General features: G+C 37.9%; 2 protein-coding genes across 2 annotated transcripts; one reads left to right on the forward strand and one right to left on the reverse strand.

The window, feature by feature from the left end:
* The first annotated feature begins 362 nt into the window (after nucleotides 1-362).
* LOC140003837 (aspartic proteinase 36-like) lies at nucleotides 363-7,010 on the forward strand. Its single transcript, XM_072054535.1, has 10 exons — nucleotides 363-989; nucleotides 1,616-1,745; nucleotides 1,851-2,101; nucleotides 2,604-2,831; nucleotides 3,780-3,942; nucleotides 4,561-4,634; nucleotides 4,745-4,841; nucleotides 5,003-5,066; nucleotides 6,125-6,196; nucleotides 6,304-7,010. The coding sequence occupies exons 1-10, from the start codon at nucleotides 739-741 to the stop codon at nucleotides 6,471-6,473; spliced, it is 1,500 nt and encodes a 499-aa protein (XP_071910636.1). The 5' UTR covers nucleotides 363-738; the 3' UTR covers nucleotides 6,474-7,010.
* A 1,521-nt stretch (nucleotides 7,011-8,531) lies between these two features.
* Nucleotides 8,532-14,836, reverse strand: LOC113697371 (uncharacterized). The gene is made up of 12 exons (XM_027216967.2): nucleotides 14,589-14,836; nucleotides 14,356-14,483; nucleotides 14,189-14,251; nucleotides 13,202-13,323; nucleotides 12,773-12,888; nucleotides 11,872-12,679; nucleotides 10,579-11,310; nucleotides 9,939-10,160; nucleotides 9,717-9,812; nucleotides 9,445-9,639; nucleotides 9,155-9,268; nucleotides 8,532-9,033 (listed from the first exon to the last, which is right to left on the reverse strand). Exons 1-12 carry the CDS (start codon nucleotides 14,693-14,695, stop codon nucleotides 8,773-8,775), a joined length of 2,964 nt encoding a protein of 987 aa, XP_027072768.2. The 5' UTR covers nucleotides 14,696-14,836; the 3' UTR covers nucleotides 8,532-8,772.
* Between the last annotated feature and the right edge of the window lie 407 nt (nucleotides 14,837-15,243).

Below are 15,243 nucleotides of genomic sequence, written 5' to 3' on the forward strand. Positions count from 1 at the left end.
TTCCTTTACCATATAGTAGTTAGTACTTGTCTGTATACATTCCAGATTCACCAAATTTTAATTTGTTTGGATAATGAATTATTTATCAAAATTTATTTACTTGAATCATTAATATATTTTTTATTTATTTTGTTATCTTACATTCAAAAAAATAATTAATCATATAATATTTTTTAAAATATTATCTCAAATAATTTACTATCCAAATAACTATAATAATATCACGATTGATCTTATAAAATTGTTCCACCTGTCCCCACCATCAAGCATATATATATATATATATATATATATTTGGGATGAAAATATTGTTTCAACAATTCCCATTTAAAATTGTTGCAGCCCCGTCCCCATCACCATTGCAATTTCACGTAAACTTCTTGTTAATCAAAATCATCATGTAATAGTAGTAAACTTTAGGGAGGGAGTAGGCTTTCTTAATCAATAGCTCCAACCAAGTACGCACGCGTTCACGTTACTTAAGTAAGCGTTTCGTTGGGGCAGTAAAAGCCCAAACTACAAAATCATGAACGAAAAAAGCATGCTCGGCAGTCTCCTCTGCTCGGCAGCACCTTTATAGTCCATCCTGTTTCCTGGTGGTGAAAGCTGAACATTGCTGCATCAAATTTAAAGCATAATAATTGTATTCATAAATAGTATAAATATCTTCGTCAGAAAAGTGCTGTAAGATTGCTGACAAGTGTAAACTGATATTGCGGAGGTTTAGGAGTGCCGGCGATGGCAGGCGTAGACTTACTACTGATTCTGGCTGTGGTGTCGGCCGCCATGCTTATGGTGGTTAATGGTGGCGGAGGAGGATTTCCAGCTAGTGCGCTCACTTTGGAGAGGGCTTTTCCGGTAAACCAGAAGGTGGACCTGGAGGAGCTCAAAGCTAGAGATAGAGCCAGGCACGCTCGCATCTTGCAGAGCTTTGCTGGCGGCATAGTTGATTTTCCGGTCCTTGGCACCTCCGACCCTTACCTCGTCGGGTAACTTCGAAAAGCTTTATTTCTTTTTTCTTTCTTTTCTTTTTTTTTTTGTTGGGGGGGGGGGGGGGGGGGGGGTTGGGTTTCTTTTAAAAATTTTTTTTGTGGAGTTGAACTAGACGTTTTGCAACTGGTAAATTTTGGATGAAATGTCGTGCTTTCGGATGTTAAATTTTGCTTTAATAGATATGAAGATTACTCTTTTTTTTTTAGTAGAGGATAAATTGCATGGTTGAGCGTTAAATATCTCTGTTTGTGACTTTTGAGCTTGAATTCTTGGCTAACACTGGACTGATTAATTTGAGGAAAATTACGGTCTTCCTTCTTATTTATTTACGGATTAGGTTGGCAAGTTTATATGGTTTGAAACAAATACTGTGGTATATCACTTGCATTTGTAAAGACTTGCACTGGCACTAGGCTAGAGAAAAGGTTTTATGACTCTTAAGCTGCTACCGTCATTTTCTTGTTCTCTCTTTTCGTCGGTTGAATTTATTGATTCCACCATTGCTTTCACCACCTGCACCATAGCACCCAGTAGAACGGGTGGTAGGGCAATGGTTAGGGAAGAATTCCAGGTGGATTATAAGTTTCCGTAACAATTTCTAATGCTTTTGTTTCATTTGTAGCCTTTATTTCACTAGAGTAAAATTGGGATCTCCACCAAGGGAGTTTAATGTGCAAATTGATACGGGCAGTGATATTTTATGGGTTTCATGTGATTCCTGCAATGATTGCCCTCAATCGAGTGGACTTGGGGTAAAATTTTTCTTTCATTCTTGTTATTGCCTTCTTCATTGCTTGAGTTGTATGAAAAAAAGACTCAAGTTGTACCTTATACTGATAACGTCTCGTGTGTTGCAGGTTCAGCTCAATTCTTTTAGTGCCACTGGCTCGTCAACCGCTTCTTTGATATCTTGTTCGGATGCAATTTGTGCTTCTATTGTTCAAACTTCTTCTGCTGAATGCTCCACCCAGGGCAATCAGTGTGGTTACTCCTTTCAGTACGGGGATGGAAGTGGCACTGCTGGATATTATGTCTCTGATCTGCTCTATTTTGACACAATTCTGGGAGCCTCATTCATTGCCAACTCTTCAGCTCCTATTGTGTTTGGGTAAAATTCGGCAACATAATGATTATAAACATTAAAGTTTCCTTAAAACTAACTCTTGTGACTGCTGCACGCATTATGCCTCATAGCCAGAAGATCATAATTTGTACCGGAATCTGACAAGCATAATGTCCTGGCAATTTTCTTTCTCTAGTAATTTAGAGCTTGCATGATTCATTAAAAGCAATAAAAGAAGATAAAAGATAATGATTCGATGCAGTACGTGGAATTTAAGTCACAGTAACCTTACTCTTGATCCCTGAAGCAAAATAGAGACTCGTTATATAGTTGGGGAAGTATAAATAGTCAAGCTTTGGATGTAATTGGTGTTCCTTATTGCCCCTTTTATCTTCTTTCGCCTAGCTTCTTTACTTTTGCAAGTATATTGTGTTCAGCCATGTGTTTCTTTTGGTCTTACACTGTCTCTTTCTTTCTTAAACTAGTTGTGAGTGTCTTAAATCTTTTGCTTGAATATAGTGCTTATGTTTGAATCCATATTTAACAGGTGCAGTACTACTCTGTCTGGAGACTTGACTAGATCTGATAGAGCAATTGATGGAATTTTCGGATTTGGTCAGCAGGAGATTTCAGTAATAGCACAACTATCATCACGTGGAATTACTCCTAAAGTATTTTCCCATTGCTTAAAAGGTGAAGGCAATGGTGGTGGGATACTTGTTCTTGGTGAGATTTTGGATCCCAGCATCGTTTATACTCCCCTTGTTCCATCACAGTACGTATTTTTTACTGTGTGCAGATATCCTTTTCTTTTCTAGTTCTTGTAATTAAGGCTGACAATTTTTGATCCCCAGCAACTATGTAAACTGCACTATGATCACAGCAGATTTTATGTTTCATTTTGGTTCTCTTGTTTACATTATCTGATTACAATGTTAGATGTTACATTTTGGGGTTCCCACCGATTATATGTATGCCTAGCTCTTTCTCACTGAATGATATATATATATATACAAGGAAGAGCTCTGTACATGAAAATCACCTATTAAGAATGAACCTGAGATTATTATAGGAAACTGGGCACTTTACCAACCAAATTGTTTGCTTGTTAACCAATCAGATATTATAGTTTTATAGAAGAGTATTCAATTGTTTCTGCCCTGGACTGGTTTTCATTGTTAGACTTGATAATGTCATTAAGAATTGGCTGGCGTACCATTGAGTAATGCAGCAGCATTGTGGATCAATCCACAAGCCAGCTACTTAGGATTTCTTTTTCTTGTACTCGGGAAGTTTCATAACTCCAAGAGGAAACATAATTGTTCTTCAGTCAATTTGGTGCACAGAGGAGATAACTAGACATTTTATTTCATTATGGAATGAAATTGTTGAAGGCATAGTGCTCTGTCATCATATACTCTGGCTTTGTTATTCACCAGCACAAGTATTTTTATTTTCTATATTGATCTTGAACCATTAATTGGTTTGAGCATGTTTGTCCCATCTCTTTTATTTTGGCTTCATCATTGAGCAGGGTATTGTTGTTGGCTTCATACTACTGGTTTCTAAATGGATCTTGGTGAACAAATATTTGGTTTAAACATGTAATTGTCCTATTTTTTTTATTGCTCCTTTCTTGTGCTTAGTTGCCCTGTAGTCTTTAAGACCTAGAACTTATTATACATTCTTTTCATATGATAACTTTCAATTGTTAATTTTTCAGGTCTCACTATAATTTGTATCTTCAGAGTATTGCTGTCAATGGGCAAGTGTTGCCTATAGATTCAGCAGTGTTTGCAACATCAGAGAACCGAGGAACCATTGTTGATTCTGGAACCACTTTGGCTTACCTAATTGGAGAAGCTTATGATCCTTTTGTCAGTGCTGTAAGTGATTTGCCTTCATTTTACGTTTGCTTTGAAAGTTATGAAGAAAGCAGTTTGCGTAACGTTCACATGAAAATTTCAAAGTAACCATGGATATCTAGGCTCCCTTTTCCTGGAAGATAAGGCTGCAGTTTTCTATGTCTTCTGCGAAACTATTAAAATGTTCCTTGTTGAAGGAGGAGTACACACCAAGTGATACTTTTTTAAATTCTGGGGGCTTTGTAAGCTGCCTCGTTGTCAAGTGTATATGAATTTAGGACATCTGTTTCATAATGGAAATCATAAATGTCTTGACTATCATTGTTTCTGCTACTTCGAGGGTATGTGCAACACCCAGGCAGTGTGTTTGCCCAAGTCAGCAGTTCCATAACTTATAATCATGTAATACTGAACAGTAGTTCGTCTACAATTTTCTTCCCTTTTTTCAAATCTTGACATATTTGTCATTGCATGAAGCATCATCGTGAATTTATTTGCATACTCTGAGGATGTAGTTGTTCTCAAAACTTCATTTGCTATAGATGAGCTTGTATTGAACTTGTAGGTATATAGAGATGCCCTAGAGTATCTGACCTTTCAGCATTTTTACTTGGAATGATTTGTTCATTTTCTCTGCAGATAACAGCTGCTGTTTCCCAAACTGCTAGACCAGTTCTTTCAAGAGGAAGTCAGTGTTATTTAGTTTTAGCAGGGTAAATCTCATGCATCATATTAAAATTTATCTCAGAGGTTCTCAGACTCGTTTCTGAAATTTAAATGATTTTTTTGCTGCAAAATGAATTCTTCTTGGTTTCCTAAACAGCATTACTGAGATATTTCCTCCAGTTTCTTTTAACTTTGCTGGTGGTGCCTCCATGGTTTTGAGGCCAGCAGACTACCTTGTTCATTTGGGGTTTGTGGTGAGTATGGAGATTCTGTTGACTAAGCTTTCTTATACCTTTAGAACTTTCTAAAGTGTTGCTAATTCACGTTATCAAATTTGTGGTGTAAATGATGCTGGCCGTGCTACAATTGAGTGAATTCTGCAATCCTAAAGTGAGTGTAGTAACTCATTTTGCAGGACGGTGCTGCAATGTGGTGCATTGGCTTCTCAAGGGTAGAAAAAAGCGTGTCAATTTTAGGAGGTTAGGTTTTTTCTGAAAAAAAACTTCATTGCTGTTAATTCTTGTCTGCCGTTTGGCATGAAATAAATAGCTCAGATATGCACTAGGAAATGAAGCATTCTGTTCACCTGTACTTTACATTCATGTCAGCTTTTGCATTTGGTGCATTTTAGTTTAATCTGTCAGACTTGCTGACATGGATCAAGATCACCCTACATACTCAAATTACCAACAAATTTTGGTGCTTGGAATTGAATCAACATCACATCCGTGTCAGCTCTGTAGATGTTGTGAATTGAGAATCAAGATTTCTGAATATGAGGATAAATGCACTTCTGCTAACTTGATAATTAAGTATATTGAGCCAAGAAAAAGAGGTTTAATAGTACCCAAAATTTCCCGTGCAGCAATGTGTCTGATATGACTTCTTTCATTAAGTAGATTAAAATGAGTAGATGTGCTGATCAAGATAGGTGCATTTACTTGTTCAGAAGATCATCGAACTCTTCTACTTGTTTGATTGTTAGTCTGGATTGTGATGGCTTTTGGATGTCATTTGTCCTTTGCTGTCAAAAGATAGAATGTCTACTTGAGAGTCCTTTTTTCAAGCGTAATCTACAGATTTGCTTTCTTTCTGTGTTCATAAGAAATAGCGGAAGCAATTCCCTCTGTTAGACTACATTTTCTTCATTTATGTTCTTTTTGTGTGTCCTAGTACTTTAATGCTTTTTTTGGTTCGTTACTAAATTTTAAATCTGTTTCACCGTGTTTACAGAGAGTAGCAGAAAGTAATTAGTCCTGCCTGTCTCCAGATAGAGCTTGTCTAGGTAGATGTTTCCTGCTAGGGTGAACAATAATGGACTGTCTTTGGCATTGGGAAAACTAAAAACTTCTTGCTAAAATTTGTGGATGCATGTTAGTCAACGTCATGGCTGCAAAAGTTTAACCTTTTTGGGGTTATGTCGGTCCCAGAGCCACCAATTTTCAGTACATTGCTTAGTGTTGCTGGTTACAATATTTTGCACGTCTAAGCTGGTCATTCAGCCTAACAAAATTTGTTGGTATTTTGTTTTTAACAGATCTCGTTCTAAAAGATAGGATTTTTGTTTATGATTTAGCTCATCAGAGGATTGGATGGGCAGACTATGATTGTAAGTACTGACAGTTCATTCCAAATATTCCTTTTGTCATATGATGGGAACCTAGCGCTGCCTTTCTAATGTGGATGATCTGTATCATGTTGGGTGTCGTGTATCAGGTTCATTGTCTGTGAATGTCTCTATTACTTCTGGTAAGGATGAATTTGTCAATGCTGGACAGCTGAGGGTAAGCAGTTCAACAAGCAGTGTGTTCTGCGATCTTCTATGCACGAGCACCATTGCTTTGCTTCTGCAAATACTAGTGTTGGTTGGCTCCCAATTTTTGTAATATAAGTTTCAGCCTCAGAATCCTCATTCTTGATTGAAGATAGGCTGTGCCAGTTTATAGCAATTGGCGGGCGGGTGTTAGAGGCTTAGAGCCTTCAATTCATGAGCATAGTTGTCTCTCCTGAGGTTAGTTTTCTTTGTATGTGCTTGTTACTGGTAGGATAGGCCATGATAGGCCGCTGGTCTTTTGGCTCTAACAAAACATGCAGCTCATTCTTCAGTCACCGTCTTTTTTTTAAGTAAGTGGAAAGTTTTGAATTCAGGATCTCTTACTCATAATCTTTTCCACCTTACCACCCAACCGAATTCTCCCCCTCACTATCTTGAAAATTGTAACATGTAAATTATGGTCATATTTTACAGCTATAGAGTCGATTTATGGTTTATGGGGGATAGAGAGACTAGTTCATTCTTCTTCCACCATGGTGAGAATTGTACAAATAAGGTGAAATTTTGGGGCCTAGAGTTCTTGTAATACGCGTTCGTGTTTGTAATGATCTCTTTCTTCGTTTACTGGATTGACCGGGACATCTTCTCATTCCAAGTTGCTTTCCATTTTGCAATATTCACTGCTAGAATTCCCAATGTCATGCAAACCGAAAATTTTGGACGTAAAGGTTGACTTCTCCAACGAGCTCGATTTGATCAATTTCTTCCCTGCACAAGTGCAAAGTTCAGCCTTTGAAAAGTTATTATGCATTAGGACGGGTGAAAGTTAAATTGGTGATCAATATGGTTTACAATATATTTCACGGTATAATATCTCTGAAGTGCTCAATTTACTAGTATTACATTGGGTTCTGGATTGCATTATGAATTTTAGAATTTCTGAGGAGAGTTGTAATGATTTGTGTAAATTGGTTTGAGATTGCATTTTCTGCTTACTCGACTTTGGCACTAATGAATATTAAGTCAATAAAATATGGACTAATGCTATATTGAAATTTGATGCCTGTGGATTCACTGGCGGTTTTCTAAGTATTCTCATTCCTTCTCACTGCTTGTGATTGTCCTTAGAGCTATTAAATGGAACGATTGAGCTCGACTCGATAAGGCTCGAACTAGGCTCGTTAATTGTGGTAAACGAGTTGAGCTCGAGTTCGAGATATGCTCGTTTAATTAACAAGTCGTAAACGAGTCAAGTTCGAACTCTAGATATACTCGTTTAATTAACAAGTCGAGTAAACTCGATTCATTTGTTATTCGAGTAGTTTGATTAGGTTCGATAAAGATGGGTATATATGTCATTTCAGAATTCAAAAGTATAAAAATTGAAAATTATAGGTTTTTATTGTGGTCAATTTGCACGAGCTCGAGCTCGTTTGTGATAAACGAATCGAGTTCGAGTTCGAAATTGAGTCACGTGTTTTATTTGGCGAGTCGAGTTTGAACACATTTCAAAGCTCGTCCGCTTAGTCGAACGAGCTCAAGTTTGGTTCGAGTTAAATTCGAGTCGAGCTCGGCAGCCAAATACTTGACTCAATTAACAGCACTACTTGTCCTATATCTTCTTATTCACCGTCTCTGTTTCTTTATTTCTTTCTTCTTCTAAAGTTTCCAACAATAGATTGTGTTACTTTTTTTAAAAAAAAAATTCAAAGAATATTCCAAACCTTTCAAGGAGAAGGAAAAAGGAAGTTCCTCCCCAGTTTAAGTTTGCTACAGGACTCACAAGCTTAAACGCCCAAGTAGTTTTGTGCTTTTTGCCCGTCCTTGGCTTCGAATATACAACTTCATTACTGAGTGGATCTTTGACCTATTAATGGAATTTGAGCATTAGCTTAATTCAACTGCTTATTAAATTCAAAAGCCACTAGTATTATTTACGAAAACATAATCATAGTACAAAATCCTTTGTAAATCATGTTGCGTACCTATTATCATTGTAGCTTGGGGGAAAAAATCTATTACCATCGTTGCTTCTTAAAAAATTTACCTATTACCGTTCAAGGCATACATTCCAGGATCCCAAATTCTCGACAAATTGACAGGTGAAACAATACATCATGTGACCTGCTAGACGCTTACTCCGGTGTAAAACGGTTTTGAGCATCCAACGGAAATGCTAATTGTCACATATTTCCTATATCATTTCTATGCCGTTCTGAATGTACAACAAAGAACTGAAGCTCCGCTTCCATGACAACAAACAAAGAACAGGAAACCCATGGTACAAAATCAACTAAATTACAGATGATTTGCAATCCTAAGGACTTTCAAAATAAAGAACAAAAAAGAAAGACCCAATAAGAATCTAAAAGGAAAAACTAGTGTAACTGCAAAAAATAAGATTAGAGCTTTCATCTCCACTTCTCCTGCAGCTCCTTCCTTTCTGACAAAATCCAAGTCACGAATATAGCCACCACAAGTGCAACAATTGTAATGAGCAGGAGAGCGTAACTGAAGTCTTCAGTAAGAGAATCATAGGTCTTCGAAGGTGCAAGCCTGGTAAAAAAGAGATCCACCCCATGGGCAAAGACGAGAGTAGTTGACTCTAACTTCGCAGGGACAGTTACTATGCCTCTAAGGCCTTCCACCTTAAGGGCATGCGTCACGTAAGACTGCAACCAACAAAAAAGTTGGCATTTAGTCAGGAAACAAATACGTTCCGACTGATGAATGAGTAATGAGATCTTCATGATGTTACATAGCAACAATATGATATGGACAATGATATTATACCTGTGGAATGATTGGTAATGAATCGGTAAGCGGTATAATTCCTTCCTCTTTCTCAGCTTGTGTGGGGTTAAGTGTTCGCCGAGGATCCAAGAAACGTTTATCAAGTGCCAAAACCTATAAAGTGTCAAGACAAAAAACTGCAATGAGCAAACAACGAAACATATAAAACTGAACAACCAAAAAAAAATGATATCCTTAGGACAGTGCCTACTATGAAGAAAGCATGAAAAAGGGTAGAAGTGGAGAAATGAGGGAAGAACCAATGAAGCATATGAACTGTAACAGCTTACCTGATCACCAACAGTACCAATAAGTAGTTGTTTGGAAGTTATGCCTTTAGCCGTGGATGTTGTGGATATTGCTTTCACAGAGTGGGAAAAAAAGTAAGATTGCTGTTTAGTCACGACTTCTGTACGAGTGTAAGCTGAAATAGCTGAGGTCAAATTATGTTTCCCAAGAACCAACTTCAAGACATCCTTGTTGTCCTGCATTTCATTAGAAACTTAGATATAGCATAGTCAAGAATAAATGGAACATAGAAGGATCATGTTGTAGAATATACCGCCCGAGACTGATCATAAATTTCGATCACAGACATCTCATATCTGTGAGCTCTAAGGTTAAAGTAGTGGTAAACAACCCAATTCTCACTAACGACCTTCAGAGAGAAAATATGAGTTAGAATATATGTCATGAAAAGTATGAGATGGAAAACTTTCTCAGTGGACAATCTGATATCAACAATTTCTTCCCCTTAATATTATTGAAAGACAGGCAGACTTACTGCATGGACAGGACCCTGTGAACCATAATGGGTCATGCGATGCAGAATACGTCCAGTTATGGTGTCAACAAGATAAACAACCAGCCAAGATTCATCAGGGGTGACAGATCCAATATCTCCAGCTGCTTGTGGAGCAACAGTTGCAATGAAGAGCAGATTCTTAGATATATATTTATACATCACATCCTGATCTGCTACTACTTTTGCTTGAGTGTGAACTGCCTGAAGATTAAGAGACATATAATAACAGAGAAGATTATAATCTATACATGACAGTGCAAAATGTAAATAAGCCCCAACAAAGCTTGTACAGGACTTATGTGCTCAAATTCACAGGTCTGAAAGAGCAAACCAACAACCAATATGCTTAGAGCGAGACATAATTTCGCATGAAAATGAACACTTCTTTAAGATCATCACTAAACAATCTGCATAATGGAAAAGATAGTAATTCAAAGTGCATCTAAAAGCAACACAGGACAAATCATAGTCAAGGTCCAACTTACCAAATACCACTCTTCTTTTTAAATTTTTTGGCCCATAAACTAAACATATTCAACAGTAAGAGTAGCACTTGTATGGGTGTGATTGTACTTCAATACTCTGACAACTCAGTACTAAAGTGAAAGATATAAAGTACCTCATTCAACTTCCTGGTTGCAGTTGCAATGATCCTTTCTGATTCTGAAGGGAAAACAATTGACCACAGATTCCTCGTGCCGAAACAATATTCATCAGGCAGCTGTAAAATGCAATTCTCCTTTGCTGCATGTCCCCTTAAGATACCATTATCAGCTTCCACTGAATACCAATAAATGTTTCCAACCTCGCGTTGAAAAATGGCAAGAGCCTCAGGACTTCTGGGATATAAGTGGGCATGCCAATCCTTATCTATCAATAGATGCAAACGCTGCTCTCTGGAATCAGTATGTGGCAGAGGAATAATTTGCACGATCGAATGAAAAGGTCCAACAGAATTAAGCTCCTTTCCTGTGTTTGCATCAACAATGGAGTACACACCAGGGGAATCAAGATTAGGTCCACATCTACCAAGCACAAGTATTGATGGGTTCTCATCCAGTGCATGATGATGAGGGACTTGCCATTGGTGTAATGTAAGAACATTAGGAGCTTCACATGTTTGTGACTTGCGCAGAGAATTCAACAAGACAGACCACACAATTTGCCCATCTCCTGTGTGCAAAGCAAAAAGTTTCCCTGCTCGAGTAAGTACAATGATCAGTTTTCGAAACCCATTGTGATCTCGAGTCATCTTGTTCTTCTCGGAACTTTGTAGCCTCAGTTTTTGTATGGCTGCAATATCGTCAGGGTTTGCAAGCATAAGGGTTCCTTTAAGCTTCAGTACATGCCCCTTCAAGCAGGAAAACAAAATATTAAGCAGAATAGAGGAACATATAAGAGCTAGCAAGTCAAAGGAGATCACATGCAAGAATAACACAGAAGAGGCTAAAGTTTCTCATCTGTAGAAGCTCAGATATATCACTAAAAAGAGGGAATAAATTTATTAAGTGCTGGTTGTGGAAGGACAAGGCACTAAACCACTATAATTATTTGTTATCTAGTCCTAAGCATGTTAGCAAAATCCATCACACAACAGAATTCTGAATAACCGTGAAGAGATTGGCTGCATGCCAGAAGAACTCTAAGTGAGAAACCAATATCAAATGCAATTTTGAGGAGGTCATGTTTTGACTATATTGCCACAAATGCATTCACCCTAATTTGGAGACAAAGAAGGTACTATAAAAGAGGTACATAAACCCACCAATTTGTTTTCATTTCTGGTTTTCTTCCCTCTCCCCCCCCCCTCTTGATTGTAACATGAATTAGTGTTAGTCTTTACTAAGAAAACATCTTGAAACCTAGTAAAATGCATTTATGACAGCTTCAAAATAATTCTGGAACCTCATACCTTAAGCCATTCCAAAAGGCTGTGCTCCACTGTTGCAACAGATACACTATCCTTCTCTAGTGGTAGTTCTGATGTTGTGACTTCAACAATTGAAGCCAGCCCATCTTCCCTGCTCCAGACAATTTCCCTTTGCTGTACTAACAAAAGGGAATGGTCTTCCATGACAATCAAGGCCCTAAATCCTGATGACCTGTCTGTTCGCACATAATTGTTGAGGAAAATCCGCTGTGCGAGCCCTCTCTGACAATCCATATAAATAGTTTCTTTTATCAGATGGTTACTCCAGTCACTAACGAGTTTCACAGTAAGCTGAATCTTATTGTCTCCATGTTGAATCAGGGCAATGGCTTGTTGATCTTCAAGGATTGAGAGAGAATCACTAATAATTGCAGTATGATCAATTTGGTCCACAACCACAAACTTGCCTTCATTTGTTAGTTTTACGAATATAATAAACTCTTTTACTTTTACTGCAACCATTTCAATAAGCTTATAAGGCAAAATTGCAGCAACTCCTGATGAATCCAAAAGGAGATCTGAAATATGCACTTGTTCAATACTAATTTCACCATCCCGGAAGCGAACTGATACCAAAGAGGATCGAGTGGAATCAAGTGCCACAGCAGTGTCACTTTTGAGGAATGAAATGTCCCCACAGAACCCACCAGTGAATCGAACTTTATCATGCTTCAGCAACTCCCCATTCTTTGCATTGATTTCAAAAGTAGCAAAATGAGAAGAACCAATAAATCCTAAAGCATAAATGATATTACTTCCATGACGATGAATCAACTGCTGAACATCAATGCTGCAATCAAGCAAATGTCAAATAGCTAATGTCAGAGCACAGCCATAAAAGTATTAAAAAAAATGACTTGTTTAACTGGAACAGTAGTCAAACCCTTCAGATGCTAAATCTTTCGTCCAAAGCACTTCCCCATCAATGCTTGAAACAGCGTAGAGACTCCCACTACCATAAACCAGGATCAGATCATCCTTGCCATCTTTTAAATTTGTCTGTACAACAGCAAGTTCTAAACATCATCCTCAAACAATAATTCATAGATAGCATTTGTTCGAGATCATTAAGGGGTTCAAAACCACTAAGAATGGTGAAGCAAACTAGAGCCAACCCATTCAATGTTTGAGTTACAGTAAGAGTGTTCCACTGTTTTCTAATTGATACATAGACTAAAGTATGAAACATCAAAGATCATCCAAGGTCACACAAGGCAAAAATTTCTAGAAACATCAAAGAAGTGGTGTATGAAAGCTTAGATTAAGACATTGTTTGTGAGAAGAAATTAAACAGACAAAGTCAATGACTCACTGGAATGGATAATATAGACCTTGAAGCTGTTGAGCCCGGAAGAAATGATTCCCATATCATCTGCCCATCAGGCAGGTTCCAAGCTCTTAAATATTTTCCACCAGATGACAGAGTAATAACATCTGAAAAGGAATATGGAAATAATCCTCCATGAGATTATAGTGCAGGCCAAATAGATCCCAGAAAACTTGTGGGAATAATGATTAATAAAAGGATTACCTCCTTTTCTTATCTGCATTGACTAATAAGAATCTAGAAAACATTTACAACTATTTTTGCTTTCATTTCATTAAACATTTTTATTTTCATGTCTCTCGCACTAGGCCAATATTAAGATAGACATTCAAAAACTTCCAATTTGTCAGATTATCCTTTTAAAGTTTGGGGATGAGGGGGTCATACACTCAGTAATGCAAGTGAAGGATCGTTGGGATAAGAGTTCTCTTTATGTGGAAGATAATTATCATTGTTCCTTCATACTCCCAACTCTAACATGTAGTTCCTTCACAGTTCCAACTCAGAAAAACCCCAGATCTCAGAATGTGCTTGCTAAGATCAGAAAACATCCTAAGTTGAGAAGTAGTGGACGCAGTATAAAATTGACCATGAAAACTGCTCCAGGTAAGTGTCATAATATGAAAGCTACAAAGCAAGAGAGAAACCTATGCGGTTAAAGGTACAATAATCTGTGTAATCAGGAAGCAAAACCTAGCAGGTTCACAGGCTCTAACATCCAGACCATTGGCACTAGGATTACAGGGTACATATCTTATTCACTAACTGTTCACAAAGGATTCTGTGTGATCCTTAATTAAAAGAACAGGAGGAATATCTCGCCTACTTAAATAAATTGACTATCCGTGTAACTATCTGCTGAAGATGCCTTCTAGGAATGCAAAACTTATTATTCTGTGAGCTTAAGGAATTGAGAGACAATCCGAAACTCAGAACCAAAAACCTAAAAGCAATGGGAAATATAAATATTACATTTTCCAAGGGCGATATCAAGCTCATTGACGGTGTCATTAGAACCCAAAACATGCCTCCAAACTGCAACATGGAAATTCAGAATCAGTGGACAATCAACATTCTGTGCAAAACGAATCCCCACTAAATCATTGATTCAATTTTAAACAAAAATGTAAAGTACTGACAAATCTCTCCGCGGCGAAGATCGAGCGAAGCGATGACGTTCTCCTCTGTGGAGACCACCACGCGCTTCCGCCCGGCCTTTTGAGTGTGGAAAACTGCGTGCTTCACCTTGCCTATGTACTGCTGATGCCTAACATCAATAATCAACTGGTTACCCAAGCTACTTTTTACCTCAATATCAAAACATATAAGCATTCGAAAACCCAGTAGCACAGAAGAAGATAGCAAGGCATACCAGTCCATGAGACCCACTTGGTCTTGATAGAGGGAGAAAGTGAGGTGAGAGAGCGATAAGAAAAAAAGGAAGAGAAGCAAAACCCTAATCCTAATCGCCATGGCCATGGCGATTAGTCCTTAGCCGCTGAACGTTTTAGAGAGCGACGGACAAAGATCAACAGATCTAAGAAGGCGAAGTTTATAAAAGGAGCTGTCTTGCTCGCGAGGAGTTAATTAAGATTTTGAGTTGCCCAGGGCTGTGGGTGCTCTACATACTGTATCCAAAACGACACCGTCTAAGGTGGGTCAAGAATCGCTATGTAGCCGGCCGGCTGCGATTCCCGAGTTCCTTGTCCCTTTCTTGTTTTCTTCTTATTATTATTTACTTTTCCCCATTTTTTTGTCCCGGTAAATTTCTGTTTGGATTGTAAATTATTTGTGATATTTTTACTGTAGCACTTTTTGTGTTGTGATGTATGTGAAATAAAAAGGTAATTGGGAAGATAAAAATGTGTGTTGAAAATTGTAATGGTGATGTAAGCAAATAAATTTTGGCAAATAATCCTCTATCCAAACAAACCCCGAATTTAACGGGATTAAGTTTATAATCAATGTTTTCAGAACCGGACCGGACCGGCCGGTTGGACCGCGGACCGGCCGGTTGGACCGCGAAC

The sequence above is a fragment of the Coffea arabica genome, chromosome 6e (genome assembly GCF_036785885.1).
Source record: "Coffea arabica cultivar ET-39 chromosome 6e, Coffea Arabica ET-39 HiFi, whole genome shotgun sequence".
Classification (NCBI taxonomy): Eukaryota; Viridiplantae; Streptophyta; class Magnoliopsida; order Gentianales; family Rubiaceae; genus Coffea; species Coffea arabica.

Excerpts from the sequence above, each read along its gene's own strand:
- LOC140003837 (XM_072054535.1), top strand. The coding sequence starts at position 739 with ATGGCAGGCGTAGACTTACTACTGATTCTGGCTGTGGTGTCGGCCGCC. Across the intron at positions 5,067-6,124 it reads AAGCGTGTCAATTTTAGGAG|ATCTCGTTCTAAAAGATAGG; the intron begins GTTAGGTTTTTT and ends TGTTTTTAACAG. Across the intron at positions 6,197-6,303 it reads TGGATGGGCAGACTATGATT|GTTCATTGTCTGTGAATGTC; the intron begins GTAAGTACTGAC and ends GTCGTGTATCAG.
- LOC113697371 (XM_027216967.2), bottom strand. The coding sequence starts at position 14,695 with ATGGCCATGGCGATTAGGATTAGGGTTTTGCTTCTCTTCCTTTTTTTC. Across the intron at positions 13,324-14,188 it reads TGATATCGCCCTTGGAAAAT|ATGTTATTACTCTGTCATCT; the intron begins GTAATATTTATA and ends ATTCCTTTTCAG. Across the intron at positions 9,269-9,444 it reads TTGGTACTGTTGGTGATCAG|GTTTTGGCACTTGATAAACG; the intron begins GTAAGCTGTTAC and ends GACACTTTATAG.